Source organism: Berghia stephanieae, chromosome 1 (genome assembly GCF_034508935.2).
Source record: "Berghia stephanieae isolate SIO BIC M18660-M18661 chromosome 1, UCSD_Bste_1.3, whole genome shotgun sequence".
Taxonomy (NCBI): domain Eukaryota; kingdom Metazoa; phylum Mollusca; class Gastropoda; order Nudibranchia; family Aeolidiidae; genus Berghia; species Berghia stephanieae.
The window spans coordinates 142,655,857-142,674,486 of NC_088360.1; the positions used below are offsets into that span (position 1 = coordinate 142,655,857).

An 18,630-nucleotide genomic window follows, 5' to 3' on the forward strand; every position below is an offset into this window, starting at 1 on the left:
GATAGATAGACAGATAGATAGATAGATAGATAGATAGATAGATAGACAGATAGATAGATAGATAGATGGATAGATAGGTAGATGGATAGATAGATGGATAGATGGATAGATAGATAGATAGATAGATAGATAGATAGATAGATAGATAGATAGATAGATAGATAGATAGATAGATAGATAGATAGATAGATAGATAGATAGACAGAGAGATAGATAGATAGATGGATAGAGAGATAGATAGATATCCAGAAATCCGATAGAGAGATTGCTGTCCAGGAAGATGAATTATAGATGAAAAGTGAGATAAATGGGGGAATGGGGTGCCAGTCTAAGACTGCCCTTTAGGCATGGGCACAGGACAGCGAGTGGCCCGGCCCATAAGTCAAGAGGCCTACTACTAGATACCCGTGTATTCCATACCGTTGATTAGTTTCCTATATATTCAACCTTCCCTATGTCTGACGTGCTTGATGAAGAAATCGCGTCTTTAAAACATTGGCCAGAAAAGTCGTCCATCAAATTTCAATCGATTAATATAACTCTATCTTATCTTATCTTATCTTATCTTATCTTACTAAAGGCTTAATAGGAATTATCCTTTAAATGCCTTATACAATGGTTTATAATTACAGAATCTCATATTATAGCTTGCATTGTATCGTTCACAGACAGTTTTATACAACTTTGAATGTCAGGAAAAATGTATCAATACGGCAATGTAAAATTGAAATGAATCATAAATGTCTTGGAATAATCTATCAATCCTGGGAATTCTCGCGAAGTCACATTTTTGACAGGTTTTGTCGAGATGAGAGTAATTTTAATCGATCAATATTTGAAGGACGAGTTTTCTGGCCATAATTCTAGACACCGTGTGTTTTTTTTTTAATTTTAGAGTAGGTACGCAGCTCTGAACTAGACCTAGACCTACCTAACATAGACAAAACACAATTATTATTCATTTGGACAGAATTTCTTTTAATGTAACTATAGTGCGGCTATGTGGTCTAGTGGTATGACACTCGCTTTCGGATCGGAAGGGCCTGGGTTTCGAGCCTCGCGCTCGGCGCATAGTTGCGTCCTTGGAAAAGGCTCTTTACTCACATTCTCTTACCGCAGTCAGGTGTAAAATGAGTACCTGGCCGTTAACAGCGTTGTCTTTGTCCGAAAAATTGTAATATCGCCTAACAGGCGTCATGTCCCGTCCTACATGTTAAATGTTGCTGTTGACCAGAGACACCTTATAAAGCGCTTTGAGCAAGTTTAGTAGATATTGCGCTATACAAATTCTCAATTAAAAAAAAAATAAAATATTGATGAATTGAGATGACTTTTGATTTATTCTGAAACTTCTAAGCTGCCCGATAGGCGTAATCTTAATTCATTATAATATCGTTGATTCTACGAACTACCGGAAGTGACAAATTTTACACAAAATATTATCACATCTACCAAAAAAAGTATTAGGATTCAATAGTCTGATGTCACGTCTAAACAAAGAAAATCTGTATTCTTTATTCTTTATGGGTTTTTTTATACAGCAACTAAATATAACAACCAATGATTTTGGGATAGATCATGGTTCTAGCACAATAGAGTTCAACAGTCGCGACGTCACTTCCCTCGTAACGACGCATAGTAACTGGTTCTAAACTATCAGAACAATGGCGGACGCCATGAACTCCATCACGGCCCTTATGAAATACTTCTCCGACGAGCATATAAGTTTCTCCAGAGGAGAAAAGCATTATAAATGATCATGTTTTGACTTTTATACGCGTACATTCTGATCACATGACATGTGAAAACGTGCTAGCCATCATGAAGAATAAAAAGGACCGATTGTCTTTGTTTAGAACCAGTTGCTCGTTGCTGGGCGGAAGTGACATCAGACTATTGAATCCTATAACGATGTCTCTGTCAGAAGCATTGGAATGACGGCCCGTAGGCGTTATGCTTTAATATTAAGTATGGCTGTTAACTTAGAAGCTCTCTTTGGACACGTCATTTAATTATCATCATCATCATCATCATCATCATCATCATCATCATCATCATTGTTGTTGTTGTTATTGTCGTCGTCGTCATCGTCATCGCCACTACCCAATTAGTAGATATTGACGGTATGAAAACTGACGTATATTATTTTTTTCACATCCAAACACGAGTGCATCTTTAGTTTATCCTCCACCCCACAATAATCATTGTTTTTACAGTATTGAATATGAAGGCCATGGCCGTATTCTATATTATTTACATTCAATCCAATGCGACAAATGGTTGTAAAGAGACTACGGAAGTAAAGAATATGGAACAATACATAAATGAGCATATCGACCAAATGTCTGGCTGATAAATTACCGCGACGTCCCGTTTAAACGAGTCCGACAGGAAATAGAACATCAACAAATTATGGAGTGGTTTGATTCGCCAATCTTCATTTCACCAACTTCCGGTCTGCCCGGTGTGTTTGATCGGAAATGTAAGCGAATGATAGGATAATGGCAATGTAATGGTTTAAAATAGGAGATGAATTAAGGAACATTTGTGTCTCTGTTCACCTCACCCCCCCCCCCCACCCCCCACCCCCTCCCCTTTCTCAACTGTTGCTGCTGCTACTGCTACTACTAAAACTACTCCTAGTAGTGCTACTACTACTACTACTATTACTACTACTATCACTACTACTACTACTACTACTATTACTACTACTACTACTACTACTATTACTACTACTACTACTACTACTACTACTACTACTACTACTACTACTACTACTACTACTACTACTTCTACTACTACTACTACTACTACTAAAACTACTAATATTACTACTACTAATACTACTTCTACTACTAAACTACTACAAACTACTACTACTATTACTACCACTACTATTACTACTACTACTACTACTACTACTACTACTACTACTACTACTACTACTACTACTATTACTACTACTACCACTACTACTACTACTACTACTACTACTACTACTCTACTACTACTACTACTACTACTACTACTACTACTACTACCACTACTACCACTACTACTACTAACTACCACTACCAATAGATACTACTGTCATTTCAGCATGGCTAAACGAGGAATGATAATGTGGACTTTTATATATCTTATATCAACATTTGTGTATATTGAGTCATTATATATATATTATATATATATCTATATATATATATATATATGTATTAGTCATTTCCGTTTAATAATATAGATTACTGTATTTATTTATCCTACAGGTATCCATGATATATTTGGTGAGACAGTACCAATCACGGGACCCATCCTTCTCACAGTGGGAGCCCTATTCCTTATCCTGGCATCACGACAATTCTTTTTGGCACACTCTAGAAAGAAATTGAAATCAACAATGAAGGTAAGTAGTAAAAACATAGTATTTTAAAGAAGTGGTAATAGGAAGTATAGAATGGATTTAATTTTACCATAATACCTATGGTGCTGCAGGATCAACTTCCTTATTCCCATAATATCTCCAGGTGGAGAACTGTGCCAAGAGCCGATGGTACGAGTATCATTCTATTGGAATAAATAATAAAATTCCCCATGGGGAAATTTGTCTTTAGGATTTATTCCAAGGGAAGACCGGAAAAGCCCAGGCGTCAGCCGCAGTGCAGCGACGCAAAGTGAGCTGGGGAAAGGTGACTTGCTCAAGGCCACACAGCGCGGCGGTTGATCGAACTCCGTACCTTTTGTGTACGAAGCAAAGACCGTACCGCTGAGCCACGCTGTCCATAGAAGAAGTAATAAACAAAAAAGAATAATATAACAACTTCCAAAAATAATAGAATACCATTCACCGAACCTAACATTTCAGGCTCAATACCCGTCTTCAGTCAACATCAAAAACAATAAAAACATACATACATTAATGTCATAGACTGTATTATTGATGTTTTTATCGTTATTTTGTTGTTGGCCGAAAAGGGTTTTTTTGGTCCAGGACATTCCGTGTTTAATATTTTTCTGGGGGTTTTTTTTGGAAGCTGTTATATTCCTTTTTTGTTTATTAGTCTTTACAGTCCACAGCTTCTATCTAGCAGCAGCCTCTTATGGTTCTCACACTACTATCTTATGACGATCGACCCAATCAGCAAAGTCCGGTCCGCACTCGTGCACCGTCGCGAACCCGTATAGTCACAAGACATCGTTCAACTAGATGCTCTGCCGTTTCGGGTTCTTGCCCACATCGGGTACATGTAGGACAGGTGGAAAGTCCCCACTGACGAAGCGCACTTGCCGTGTTAGGCAGCTCCTCGACCGAAGCCGATTCGCAGCCACCCAGTGTCTCCTCTTACTGGTATCAAAGCCTGGCAACTTCTCACCAAGCTTAGAGTAGTTTCTATCTAGCAGATCGGTATCGTCATCGACTGGATATGCTGACCAGAAGGGATGGCCACAGCCATCTACGTCTGAGTGTGGCCTTCGTTAAGTTATGGCCTGACACTGACCAAAAAATGACGTCTAAATGCCAGTCTTTTGACACAAAAGAAAATAAATCGTGAGTTGAATTCAATAATTTAACCAATGAAATAACTTGTTTCGATGAGATCTACTAACGACAACTCACTAGGCGGTGCAAAAACCAAATAATGACGTCAAACTGCCAGTCCTTTTGGAATTCAGTGTCAGGCTATAGATAGTTCTTAGTTGACGTCACTCGGGTCTTTGTTATTGTTTTTTGCCATCCGCGTTTATGAGTAATGCTCACTAAACTGTATTAACCTGATTATAAACATTCATGGATACACACAGTTTGTGTGTTGGTCCGTTATACTTCCGGATGGCAATGTTATGAGCTTCTTAGCCAAGCGCATACTATCTATAACATAACGATGACTACGGCCTGAGTCCGAACAAAATAAAACAGATCCACCTTTACCCGTTCTGAAAAGGACTTTCGTGAATTGCAGAATACTTGCAAAAAGTGTCCAAAAATAAATAATGTTCGAATTCATTTCGGTTTGCGTCTGAGTCTTACAGGACAGTCTTCGGTGTTCAAACTTTATCTGTTTAAGAACGAGACACATTTCATATATATTTATAGATGTGCATATAAAATACGTATATTCATATATATAATATATTAATATATATATATATATATATATATATATATATTATATATATTTTATATATGATATATATATTATATTATGTATATTTATGTGCATGTTTCCTTACTTTTTCATCATCAGATTATGGCTCTCTGTGTTTTTTCTACCATTCTCTTAGAAGAGAAAATATTGATAGACAGAAATAGAGGGACAAAAAGAAAAAAAAAAAAAAGAGAGAGAGAGAGAGAGAGAGAGAGAGGGAGGGAGAGAGAGAGAGAGGCGGGGAGAGGGGAGGGGAAGATGTGCATTCATATTTTTCAATGTACAATGTGTAGGTGTGTGTGTGTATGTGTGTGTGTGTGCGTGTGTGTGTTTTCCTCTCTATAATTCTCTTTCTATCTGCTTATCTTTTGGCCTCTTCCTCTATTAGTCTCTGAGAGAGAGAGAGAGAGGTGAGAGAGAGAAAGAGGGAGAAAGAGAGAGAGAAAGAGGGAGAGAGAGAGAAAGAGGGAGAGAGAGAGAGAGAGAGAGAGAGAGAGAGAGAGAAAGAGGGAGAGAGAGAAAGAGGGAGAGAGAGAGAGAAAGAGGGAGAGAGAGAGAGAGAGAAAGAGAGAGAGAGAGAGAGAGGGAGGGAGAGAGAGAGAGAGAGGGAGGGAGGGAGAGAGAGAGAGATAGAGAGAGAGGGGAGAGGGGAGGGGAAGATGTGCCCTCATATTTTTCAATGTACCCACGTGTAGGTGTGTGTGCGTATGTGTGCATGTGTGTGTGTGTGTACGTGTGTGTATGTGTGCGTGTTTTTTTCTTCCTCTCCATAATCCTTTTTCTATCTGCTTGCCCTTTTGCCTCTCCCTCTATTAGTCTCTGACAGTTTCAGGTTTGTTTGTCCAGTCACACCCCTGGGAAATCAGCGGATCGTAGGGCACTCATATCTTGCTGGGGTCCCTAAAGACTTCATCAAAAAGTCATGGCGAACCTGTCCAGGATTTCATCCAACTGCCATTATGATCATTTACATTCAAGATTCATCCAATGAACTGCCTTACTATTGAGGGGGGGGGGGGGGGTGAACTCGTATCTAAAAATTTGGCCAGAAAGCTCGTCTTTCAAAAATCGATCAATTTAAATGACCCTCATTTTGGGATAAACTCGCAAACCTGGGATCTAGCGAGGTTTTCAAGAAATCCCATGTTTGACATTTTTGCCAAGGTGAGAGTCATTTAAATCGATCGGTATTTGAAGGACGAGTTTTCTGGCCAAATTTTAAAATACGACTTTTTACAGAGTTTTTTTTTTTCCAGTTAATTGGATAATTTGAGAAGATTAATTTCTGCTATCATTCAATATTACATACAAGATTATTTCACTAGAAGTCTTTGTGTGGTCTGATAGAAGCAAAATTAACCGACTCAATCGTGTATTCTAGTGTATCCTGACAAAATGTATGTTTTTGAAATTTGGCCTGAAATGTTTAATTTCCTAAATCGGTAGATTAAGATGACACTCAATTTGAGAAAAATTTTAATCTGAGTCTTGGGTTTAAGTTGTTTTTTTTTTTTAATTTGTTTTTTTTTTTGTTGTTGTTGTTGTTTTGTTTTTTTTTTTGTTTTTTTTTTTTGTTTTTTGTTTTTTGAGAAGTTGGGGCCATTTAAATTTACTGGTATAATATGAAGTAAATAGTTTCTGGCCAAAATAAAAAATAGCATTTTGAACGGTACTGTGTATGGCAGTATTTTGAATTTTCGAGTGAATTAATTCAGATGACGAGTATTGGTTTTAAAATCTTGATTGAAATAATGGATTTTGGTTATGTATTGTGTTTTATCAAGCAGTCATTCACTGTTTTTCAATACAGGCAAAATATTTAAATCAAATTTCATGATTAAACTAAAGAAATTTTATTTAGAGCCAGAGTAGAATTATTAATTTTTTATTACAACGATGAGTCAGGGCCGACGTGCACGTATTTGTAGGTCTGGTAACCCAAATTGTTATGGGCTCATTATTGTAAAGGAAATACTCTCAAACAAACGCAAAATATTGTCCATTTCGAATAATGTTGAAGCAAACCCATGATAGTTTTCGGCTATGAGACCTACAAATAGGTGCACGTTGGCCACTGATTATCACAGAGGAAAGAAAGGAAAGAAATGGGAAATGGGACCAATGTGCCCAGTTTAATAACACGAGTTATATGGAGTTAACTTTCTAGAATTAAAAAAAAAGTAAATGAGCTCTTATATAGTGCAATATCCACTAAATGTGCTCAAAGCGCTTTACAAGGGGCCCCTGGCCAACAGCAACATTTAACATTTAGGACGAGACATGGCCCCTGTTAAGCGATGTTACAATTTTTTCGGACAGAGACAACACTGTTAAAAGCCAACTACTCATTTTACACCTGAGTGCGGTGAGAGAATGTGAGTAAAGAGCCTTCTCCAATGGACTCAACTTTGCGCCGAGAGGGGCTCGAACCCAGGACCTTCCGATCCGAAAGCGAGTGTTATACCACAAGACCACATAGACGCACGTTATTCGTTGGAACATGTAATTATATTATACTCTGTTGGAATAATAATAATAATAATGCTGAAAACTTATATAGCGCTATAACTCCGAGACACCAGACTCTAAGCGCTTAAATTACAAATTACTTTGGCTGAAACATACTCATTCACACACACAAGCACACACACACACACATACACACACACACAATGCAACACACAACACAAACCAAACCTATCTTGCTTCTCATACCATCTACTAAAATCGAAACAAATATGTTTTAAGCGAACGTTTAAAAATAGACAAAGATTCTTTTTCACGAATGCTCTGCGGTAAGGCGTTCCAAATAGAGGGTCCGAAATGAGAAAAGGATCTCATTCCAGCATTTTTCCGAATTCGAGGGACAACTAGTTTTGTGGAATCACTGGCCGAACGTAAGGGGCGGGGTTTTGAATATCTTTCAATTAGTTCTGAAAGGTAGGAAGGGGCAGTACCTTCAAGACAACGATACACTAAAACACAAGCTTTGAATTTAATTCTTTTCTCAACAGGCAGCCAATGCAGGTCATGAAGTAGAGGTCCGGCAGAGTCGCACCTACGCTTCATAAATACTAGTCTGGCAGCGCTGTTTTGGACAATCTGAAGACGTTTCAGATTGTATTGCGAAACGCCAAACAACAGAGCATTACAATAATCCAATTTCGATAGTACGAGGGACACAACCAGGTGCTTGGTCACATCCTCAGATATGAACCGTCTAATGGAAGCAATCTTTTTTAGTTGGAAAAAGAGAGATCTAACCAAATTATTAACCTGATGCTCCATCGACAGTCCAGAGTCTAAGAATGTGCCAAGGTTTTTCACTTTGTCAACAATTTGAATAGAGGCATCCCCCAACTTCAAATCTGTTTCACTTTTCCACTTCCTGTTCCCCACATACAGCACCTCCGTCTTATCATCATTCAGTTTCAGTCTGTTCTCATTCATCCATTTCTTAACACTTTGGATACAATTTTTACTATTGGCTGATACTTCTTGTAAATTTCTCATATTGGAAACGCAGTACAATTGCGTATCATCAGCGTATTGATGGTAAGACAGACCAAAACTTCTGATGATTTTAGACAGAGGGCCAACGTACAAAACAAAAAGAACGGGTCCAAGTACTGAACCCTGGGGAACCCCACAATCAAGAAAGATTTCCTCCGATCTATATTCATCCACCGTAATAATCTGTTTACGATTAAACAAATATGACCTAAACCAATCAAGCGCTGCACCAGACACGCCATAAGTAATTTCAAGACGTTTGAGAAGAAGATTGTGATCAATAGTATCAAAAGCAGACGATAGGTCAAGCAAATTCAGCAAAGAACATGAACCATTGTCTATAACAGAGAGGAGATCATTAACAACCCTAACAAGTGCGGTTTCCGTCGAATGATGTTGCCTATAAGCAGACTGAAATTTTTCTTCAAGACAATTATTTTTAAGATGAGACAGTAATTGTTTCAAAACAAGCTTTTCTAAGATCTTAGAGAGAAAAGGAAGATTAGAGACAGGGCGATAGTTTTTTAAGTTCTCTTTATCGAGATCAGGTTTTTTCAAAAGGGGTTTGACATGAGCAACTTTGTAAATGTCTGGTACAGCACCTGACTGCAACGAATTATTAACAATACATGTAAATGGTGTTAAAATTACATCAATGCATTTTTTTTAAAATGGCAGTATTTAAGGGGTCTAAATCACAACTTTTAGTTGGAGACGACATAATGCAATCACGTAAGTCAGCTTCAGTAATCTTTGAAAAATGTGTTAACGAATCACCATGAAACTTGTCAAATGTTGTAGGGATCGATTCAGACGAGAGTTCCTTCCTGATGGTATCCGTTTTTTCTTTAAAATATTGACCAAAGCGAGTTGGTAGATCTGCACGATCGATTAAAGATGGGAGAGCTGGTTGCGTCTGTTGTCCCAGCAGTTCCTTGGTCAAGGCAAAGAATTGTCTCGAACGTCCCACGTTTTTGAGGCTTTCTTCATAGAATTTCTTTTTGGCCCTGAAATTGACGGCTTTTGCATCATTTCTAGCCGCGATGTATCGCTTCTTATCGACAGCATCTCTGGACTTGAGCCATTTTCTTTCTGCCCGCCTCCTGGCTAATCCATTCAATTTTATTTCGGTATTATACCAGGGTGCTTGACGTCTCACTTTTACTGCTCTAGTTGTTAAGGGAGCATGCTTGTCCACCGTACCAACAATTGACTCGTGGAGACCATTCGCATCATGTTTATTTTTAACGTTATGGTCAAGGTCTTGTTTAAAAATGTTCATGTTTATATTCTTCAAATTACGAGATGTTATCATCTTTTTTACTTCGTGCTTCATTGGAAATAAAACGCAAAACACAATTAAATGATGGTCAGAGATTAATTTATCAATATTTGAGACAGGTGAAGAGAGAGAATGTTCAATGTCTGTAATGACATGATCTATTGTGTGGCCATGGTTGTTTGTAGGACCGCTTACAAGTTGAATATAGTTGTTTGTGTCAATAATCTCCCGAAATACTTTCGATTCATTTTTGTTTCCGAAATAATCAATGTTAAAATCACCCATAAAAATATTATGCTTTTTGTTAATGGATTGCATAGACATAAATTCTCCGAACTCAGATAAAAAATCAATTGTTGATATTTTGTTTTGTTGGCTTGGTGGTGGGCGGTAGACACAGTGAAACGACTTTTTAAAATTATTTTCATGAATGGCAAATCCAGCGTATTCAAAACTTCTAAAATTATCATGGTGAAATGATATCTTGTCAAAGAGTGACAAGTTGTAAATAATTGCAATACCACCTCCTTTCCTCCCAATGCGTGGAAATGATTTAATACAAAAGCCTTCGGGTGTAATTGCTTTCATAATTGGATCATCATATGAATGATTAAGCCATGTTTCCAAGATGACAAAAATATTAATTGAATCAAAATCAGACAACGAATTCTCGGCAATGACTTACGAAAGGCAAGGATATTTGCTTTCTACATTTCTGAGTCCTTTAATTTTGGGCCAAAGTACCCAGTTAATCCGATCCGCTATTTATTAAGGATCGACAACTATCCTTTTTTGGACACATAGTAAGGAAAGATAAGAATGAATACCTGGCAAGTTGTGGAAAAATACCTGGTAAACGCGCCCGGGGGAGACAAAGAAAAACACTCATAGACCAACTGAAGGGCTTCACCAACCTAACAATCCAAGAGCTGTTTGAAAAAGCAAGAGACAGGGAGGAATGGAGAGAGATAATTCATGCAGTATCCGAAGCCTGGACCAGGCATGGAACCTAGAAGAAGACCCAGTTAATCCACACGGGAACTCACGTTGTTTAGTTGCAGGTTTATTCATGAGATTACGAAATGATAAACTCGCAGTGGGAATAAAAAGACAGACAACAGATTCTCGACGCCTTACGAAAAGCAGAATATTCGCTTTCCTACACTTCCGGGCCATTTCCTTTTTTTGGGGGGAGGAGGGGGAGGGGTAAAGTACTCTAAACTAAAAGTGCAACCCACGTTGCTTCGTGGTAGGAAAGTTCATTGGGTCATGTTATCTGGTATACTCTCTGTGGGATTCAAAAACGGACAACGTATTCCGCCTTATGATAGGCAGAATATCTGACTTCTACATTAATTTCTGGGCCACATCCTTTTTGGGTCAATGTACCCAGTTAAATCGCACGTGTTATTCCAATTGACACCTCTCGTTTATTCATTGGATTATGTAATGATATACTCCCTATGGGAATCAAGGACAGACGATGAATTCCCTCTGTACCTTAGAAAACACTAAATAGGTATCTACTAAATATTTGCCTTTTTTAAATTCTTTATCTTTAATATTATTTCGTTTGTTTAATAGTATTCAGTTTGTTTGTAAGTGTGGGCGTGTGTTTGACTCTTTGCGTAATGTGTTTTTGTGTATGCGTGTTCTGTGTATGATGTGTGTTATTTTGAATGTGATGATTGTGTGGATGATATTCGGTATTTGTATTTTATTTGTGTGTATCTTGGAGAGAATTCTGTAGGTGGATCTGTGTATATTGTGACTCGCGCGCGCGCATGTGTGTTTGTGTGTGTGTGTATGTGTGTGTGTGTGTGTGTGTCAAGGGGGGGGGGTACAGAAGAGGCGATGATTGATGGCTGTGTGGGCGTGTGCGCGTGCGTCTGAATCCTTACACATTATTTTCTCTTGAAATAAATGGGGGGATAAAGCTGAGCCCCCAATTGTCCATCATGCAATACGCTTTGGAGTCACGTGCCCAAATGCCAGAAAATGCCAAAAAGGCCTTTTGAAAAGTTTGGCCTTGTAACTTTTATTCTGACATCGATTTAATGTTACGACATTGTCAACATGACAGCTGACTATTTCCAAACCCATAAAAAAAAAACTTTAAATACTAAAGTTCTTCCCTTAGTAGCAATAAATAGTTCTATGACATCAGAATCACCAAGCTTTAAGAAATTTTCGATAGCTCAGTTGGTAGAGCACTCGCTTTACACGTAAAGGGACCAAGATCGATCCCGGGTGCAGTCAAGATTATTTTTGGACCCCACCCACCTCCACCCCCTGTCCACCTAGCAATGAATGGGTAGCTGAGACCGTTCATGTTAGATTTTGCGGAAAGTAGCTACTTCGCGATAGATTAGCATCCTATCCAAAGGATAGCAAGCAATTGGTATTGTCCGTTTCACGCTATAGAATTCAGGATAAACTCCAGCTCAATGGGCCCCATGGCTTTGAATGACTACTTTAAAAGAAAAAGAAATTTCTTATCATTTTGTCAATTTCACTTCATCTATTTCATTCCGGCATGGTAGAAACTTGACTCCGTGGCGGGCAACAAATAAATATTCTGTGACTGTGATTCAGTCTTATTGATTTATCACCCTGTTGTGATTTTGGTACCCATCATTATGCAATACAGACGGTCCCTCATCAGCCAATCAACTCTGTACGTCTGCTGTGTGCCTTACTCTGGAAAAACAGGTATTTTAAAATTTGGCCCAGAAAACTCGTCCTTCAACTATCGATCGATTAAAACAACTCTCAACTTGGCAACAACAAAAAAAACAAAAACAAAAAAAAAACCTGAGACCTTGCAGTATCAGAATGTGTGCCAAGCTGACGGTTATTTTAATCGATCGATATTTGAAGGATGAGTTTTTTGGGCCAAAATTTTGAATACGTGTTTTTTACCCAGAGTGCATCAGTGCTGTGGTTGGCGTTTGTCACGCAGTCACGCGACATTTTGTCTCAAAACGTGACAGCGGTTCTCCAGGCGATTTACGGGGTAATTTGCTAGACAGCACTTTTGTCGTCTGCTCACAAAATACCTCCCCATGGTGGGTTGGCAAAAACAAAACAAAAAACAAAAAACAAAAAAAACAACAACAAAAAAACAAATAACTAAGAAAAAACAACAACAAATTTTTGAATAAAAATAAAGACTTCCTATAATTCATATAGATCTATCATTAGTATTTTTTTCTGTTTTAAAACTGATATTTTCCCCAGTTTTTATCTCATTAGTATTTTTTTTTTCTCTTTTAAAACTGATATTTTCCCCAGTTTTTGTACCATTACCATTTTTGTTCTGTTTTAAAACTGATATTTTCCCCAGTTTTTATATCATTAGTATTTTTGTTCTGTTTTAAAAATGATATTTTCCCCAGTTTTTGTACCATTACCATTTTTGTTCTCTTTTAAAACTTATATTTTTCCCCAGTTTTTTACATTAGTATTTTTTTCTCTTTTAAAACTGATATTTTCCCCAGTTTTTGTACTTCTTACCATTCCTTTGTTCTGTTTTAGAACTTATATTTTCCCCAGTTTTTATATCATTAGTATTTTTGTTCTGTTTTAAAAATGATATTTTCCCCAGTTTTTGTACCATTACCATTTTTGTTCTCTTTTAAAACTTATATTTTTCCCCAGTTTTTATATCATTAGTATTTTTTTTCTCTTTTAAAACTGATATTTTCCCCAGTTTTTGTACCATTACCATTTTTGTTCTGTTTTAGAACTTATATTTTCCCCAGTTTTTATATCATTAGTATTTTTGTTCTGTTTTAAAACTGATATTTTTCCCAGTTTTTATATCATTAGTATTTTTGTTCTGTTTTAAAACTGATATTTTTCCCAGTTTTTAAGTATTTTTTTCTGTTCTAGAACTCATATTTTCACCAGTTTTTTTTTTACTTCTGTACCCTATCCCGTCTTGACACACTCTCACACTCACGCTCAAACAAACAAACACACACACACACACACACACACACACACACGTTATACAATCCACAGCTTGGTATTCAAAGATTGGGTCCTATTTTCTTTTCTTGATCCGTTTATTTGCCAGTAGATTCTATCAGTTGCACGCGATTTCTTTAGTTACATTAGATCTACTATTTTGTTTACTTAAACCAATATCTAACGTATTATTGCGCCTTGGTGAGGAATGCGAAAAGGTCAAATCAAAATAAATACCCCTTAGGTGAAATAATCCTATGATAGAATTTGTATTTTTGTATAAATGCCAAACACGAAATATCAGTTCACAGTTCACACCAGTGTCTTCTCGTTTTCAAGCTCTATAGATAGTTCCACGTTGACGTCACTCAGGTCTTTGTTATTGTTTTTTGCCATCCGCGTTTATGAGTAATTCTCACTAAACGGTATTAACCAGACAATAAACGACCATGGTTACAAACAGTTTTGTGTGAGGTCCTTTATTTTACTTCCGGATGGCAATGTTGTGAGCTTCTTAGCCAAGCGCATACTATCTATATAATTTTCTTTGATGTTTTTTGTTGTTGTTGCACAACCATATCCATAGTTCCAAACATTTTACATATTACATTTCCATGTGCTCGAGGTCATTGGTCACATTGTAAAGTGTGCTCAAAATGACCTACATGGTGAAAAGTGTACACAGCTTGAGAAATATCCAACATTACAATTGGTCATTTTGCTCAGCATGACTTGGTGGGTATGTTTACAACTTTCATAAACAAAGCAGCGTGTTTTAGATACATTGAGAAATGTCCAATCGTTGTACAGCAACAAATCATGTGATCGATGACTAGGTTGGACGAAAACATGAATATAGATCACTCTCATTGAATCCTATTTCCTTGCTTAGCCCAGATATATTCTTTTTATATAGCAGATATCTAACATTTTCAGTGCTATTATGAAGAATACGAAAAACATATACAAAGAAAATCCCTCCACTGTAATACTGGTGTTAGGTTATTTGAATTTTGATAGAGGGCAAATTCGTAATATCACTTTGTCATTCGTGTTTTGTCTATTTGAATCTCTACAGGATATTCTTTGTTTTCTGTCATTATTATTATTATTATTATTATTATTATTATTATTATTATTATTATTATTATTATTATTATTATTATCATATCATCATTATTATTATTATTATTATTATTATTATTATTATTATTATTATTATTATTATTATTATTATTATTAATGTTGTTGTTATTATTATTATTATTATTATTATTATTATTATTATTATTATTATTATTATTATTATTATTATTATTATTATTATTATTATTATTATTATTAAATGTTGTTGTTATTATTATTATTATTATTATTATTATTATTATTATTATTATTATTATTATTATTATTATTATTATTATTATATTGTCCATAGCTTCAGAAATCACATTTTGTGACGGTTTCAGTATAAGTATATTAGAGTATTGGCTTTTATGGGTTTTTTTTTTACATTTTTTTTTTTGCTTTAATGCTGTAGAATTTTGAATCCCACATGTAGCCGTATTCATGACGTATAACTGGTCAGTGTAACCTGAGTCCGCTTAGTGTCTAGATAGTCCAGATGAGTGGCACAAATCTGGTTTCCGGCGTTGTGTTCTTGGGCAAATCATTTTAGACGCATCATCCCACTCGACTAGGTCGTGCTTATGTACTTGACCATAGTTAGTGATAAGATATTTAAAAAAAAAAAACTTGAGGTTTTTATATAGTGCAATACCCACTAAATGTGCTCAAATCGCTTTACAGGGGGTCCCTATCCAACTACAACACTTGACATGTAGGGCCAGACATGAGTCCCGTTAGGCGATATATATATTACAATTATTTTTCGGACAAAGACAAAGCTGTTATTGGAAAGACAATCATTGTATACCTGAATACGGTGATAGAATGTGAATAAAGTCTCAACCACGCGCTGCTCAGTGCTCAGGACTCGATCCTTTGACCTTCCGGTCCGAAGTCGATTATTGGCTTACCATGCACTAGACCACATAGCCGCTTGTTTTCTCTTCCCTTGATTTGTTCATTTCCAAGGCGATTCTTTCAATTGATACTCATCTCCTACTGTAGCCCAGATCTCTTTTATCTAAGGCGATATTATCTGACGCGCTATGAGTCATGGAAGGGTATAGATAGTTCGAAGATAACGTCACTCAAGCCTTTGTTGTTATATTTTGCCATCCGCGTTTGTGAGTTATTTTCACTGAACTGTATTAACCAGGCTATAAAAGTTCATGGTTACACATAGTTTTGTGTGTTCGTCCGTTATACTTCCGGATGGCAATGTTATGAGCTTCTTAGCCAAGCGCATTCTATCTATACAATGCGATGAAAATATCCCCTAGCTGTAATAATAAATTATGTGTGTCAATGAACTTACAGTGAATCAATCCAAATAGTTTCCTTAGGAATTGAAATCATTCATTTCAACTTTATCTGATTAGACTTAGGGATATTGAATTCTGAATATCTTTTCTTTCTTTGGGTTTTCCCGTTAAATCATCTTTTATTCTCATTCATAAAAGAATATTATATAAGCATATACTATCGTAATCTGGAAAAACATATATTTAAAAATTTGGCCAGAAAACTTGTCCTTCAAATATCGATCGATTTAAATGACCCTCATCTTGGCAAAAACTCTCAAACCTGGGACTTCGCGAAGTCCCAGGTTTCAGAGTTTTTGCCAAGATAATGGTCATTTAAATCGATCGATATTTGAAGGACGAGTTTTCTGGCCAAATTTTTTAATGTATGTTTTTTTCAGAGTACGGAGTATGGGATTATTGAACATTTGTTCTTTGGAATTTCCATCGAGTTCCCAACCGAGAAGCGACCTTAAGAGCGCCGCATTGGGAGGGAGTTAGAAATTTTAAACAAACGATTTCACTAACCGTCTTAAAAAATCCCTCAATAACTCCATCCGCTTTATTTCTGATCAATTGGGTTTTTTTGAGGGTTTTTGTTGGGTTTTTGTTTTTGTTTGTATTTGTTTTTGTTTTTTTTGTTTGTTTTTTTTTGTTTTGTTTTGTTTTTTGTTTTTTTGTTTTTTTGTTTTTGTTTTTTTTATTTTTTTTTGGGGGGGGGGGGGGTTGTCTTTTTAGCTGTTTTTGTTTGATTTGGGTGAAATGTATACTTGACAATTTGAAAAAAATTGATGAAAATAAAAATCATGACAAAAGCGAAGGCCTAAAGCCAGATTTGGTTATGTATTGTGTTCAAGAAGCCGCCATTTTCCCATGCTTTTGATATCAAATTCGTTATCACTTAGATGCATTTATTTCTTACCCGATATGAAGAATAGCTCTGTTATTGATTGATTCATTCTTATTTCTAACGGTTTTGATACCAGCAGTTTCATTCTATTGAATTCTATTTTGTCGCCACATCCACGTAATAGCTGTATAACAATGCAATAAAGAATGGCTTAGGATTTTAACCGTGTTATTATGTAATATTATTGTTAACCGAGCTATAAAGAATATTATCATAGATTTAATACCATGTGACAAGGATCTAAGCCTTATTGCCGGAATAGAACAAATCTCGGTAAATCCTTGATAAATTGTAAAAATTCAATACTACCTTAGGCGAACGCAATTTCTTTTTTAAAATGCATCACTGAATTGGGAGCGATCTATATTCATGTTTTCGTCCAATTACATGATTTGTTGCTGTCCAACGATTGTATATTTCTTCAGACATGTAAACACTCTGCTTTGTTTATGAAAGTTGTAAACATACACATGTGTCAAGCTGAACGAACTGACCAATCGTGATGTAAGATATTTCAAAAACTGTGAACACTTTTCACTATGTGGATCACTTTGAGCACATATTCCACTGTGACCAATGACCTCGAGCACATGGAAATGTAATATAGATCATGCCCATTGGGTTTAGTTGTATTGATTTATGACTGTGTTGTGGTGTTGGTACAGAATGCACACGGGACCCTTAAGCAATCAACTGCTTATCTCTAGCCGTGTTTAACAAATACTGGTTAATCCTTAAAAACACGATGCATCAATGCGTTAAAGCAATCGTAATTTAACTCACTCAACCCTAACTCCGACTATATCAGTAGTTTACCCGCGTTACTTTTACCCCATGCCTATTTATTACATGTTTCTGAGACAAATTATAGGCGTAGTATCAAAGCTAATGTTTTTAGTTTTTACAAGTTAATGGTAATGAATAAAACTATCTATGTACGTACATGCTCATTTTTAATACATTTTTTTCCAACTATGAATAAGTAGCAAAAATCTTAGGATCGAGTGAGTTAGAATGCATCACTGATTTGGGTTTAGTTGTATTGATTTATGACTGTGATGTGGATTTGGTACAGAATGCACACGGGACCCTTAAGCAATCAACTGCTTACCTCTAGTCGTGTTTAACAAATATTGGTTTAATACTTCAAAACACAATGCATCAATGACTTTTCAGGAAATATTTACTTAATTGAATTTTAAATGTATTGTATGTGACATTTATATTGATGATGTATTGATGCCCTTTTATGCTCTTAATTGTTTTGATACCTTGGTTGTATTGTATTTGAATTTTTTTTAAATTTTTCTTTTAAAGCGCTTTGAGGTTTCGACGAAAGGCGCTATATAAATATGCTTATTATCATTATTATTATTATTA

At 36.2% G+C, this 18,630-nt stretch overlaps 1 protein-coding gene across 2 annotated transcripts in view; it reads left to right on the forward strand.

Moving 5' to 3' along the window:
- The window catches only part of LOC144963397 (uncharacterized), a 166,767-nt gene that overhangs the window by 73,473 nt on the left and 74,664 nt on the right, over positions 1-18,630 (forward strand). For both annotated transcript variants that reach the window (XM_078897373.1, XM_078897374.1), the window contains one exon: positions 3,267-3,403. In XM_078897373.1, the coding sequence (XP_078753499.1) occupies positions 3,267-3,403 (137 nt within the window). The remainder of the gene's footprint in view (positions 1-3,266; positions 3,404-18,630) is intronic.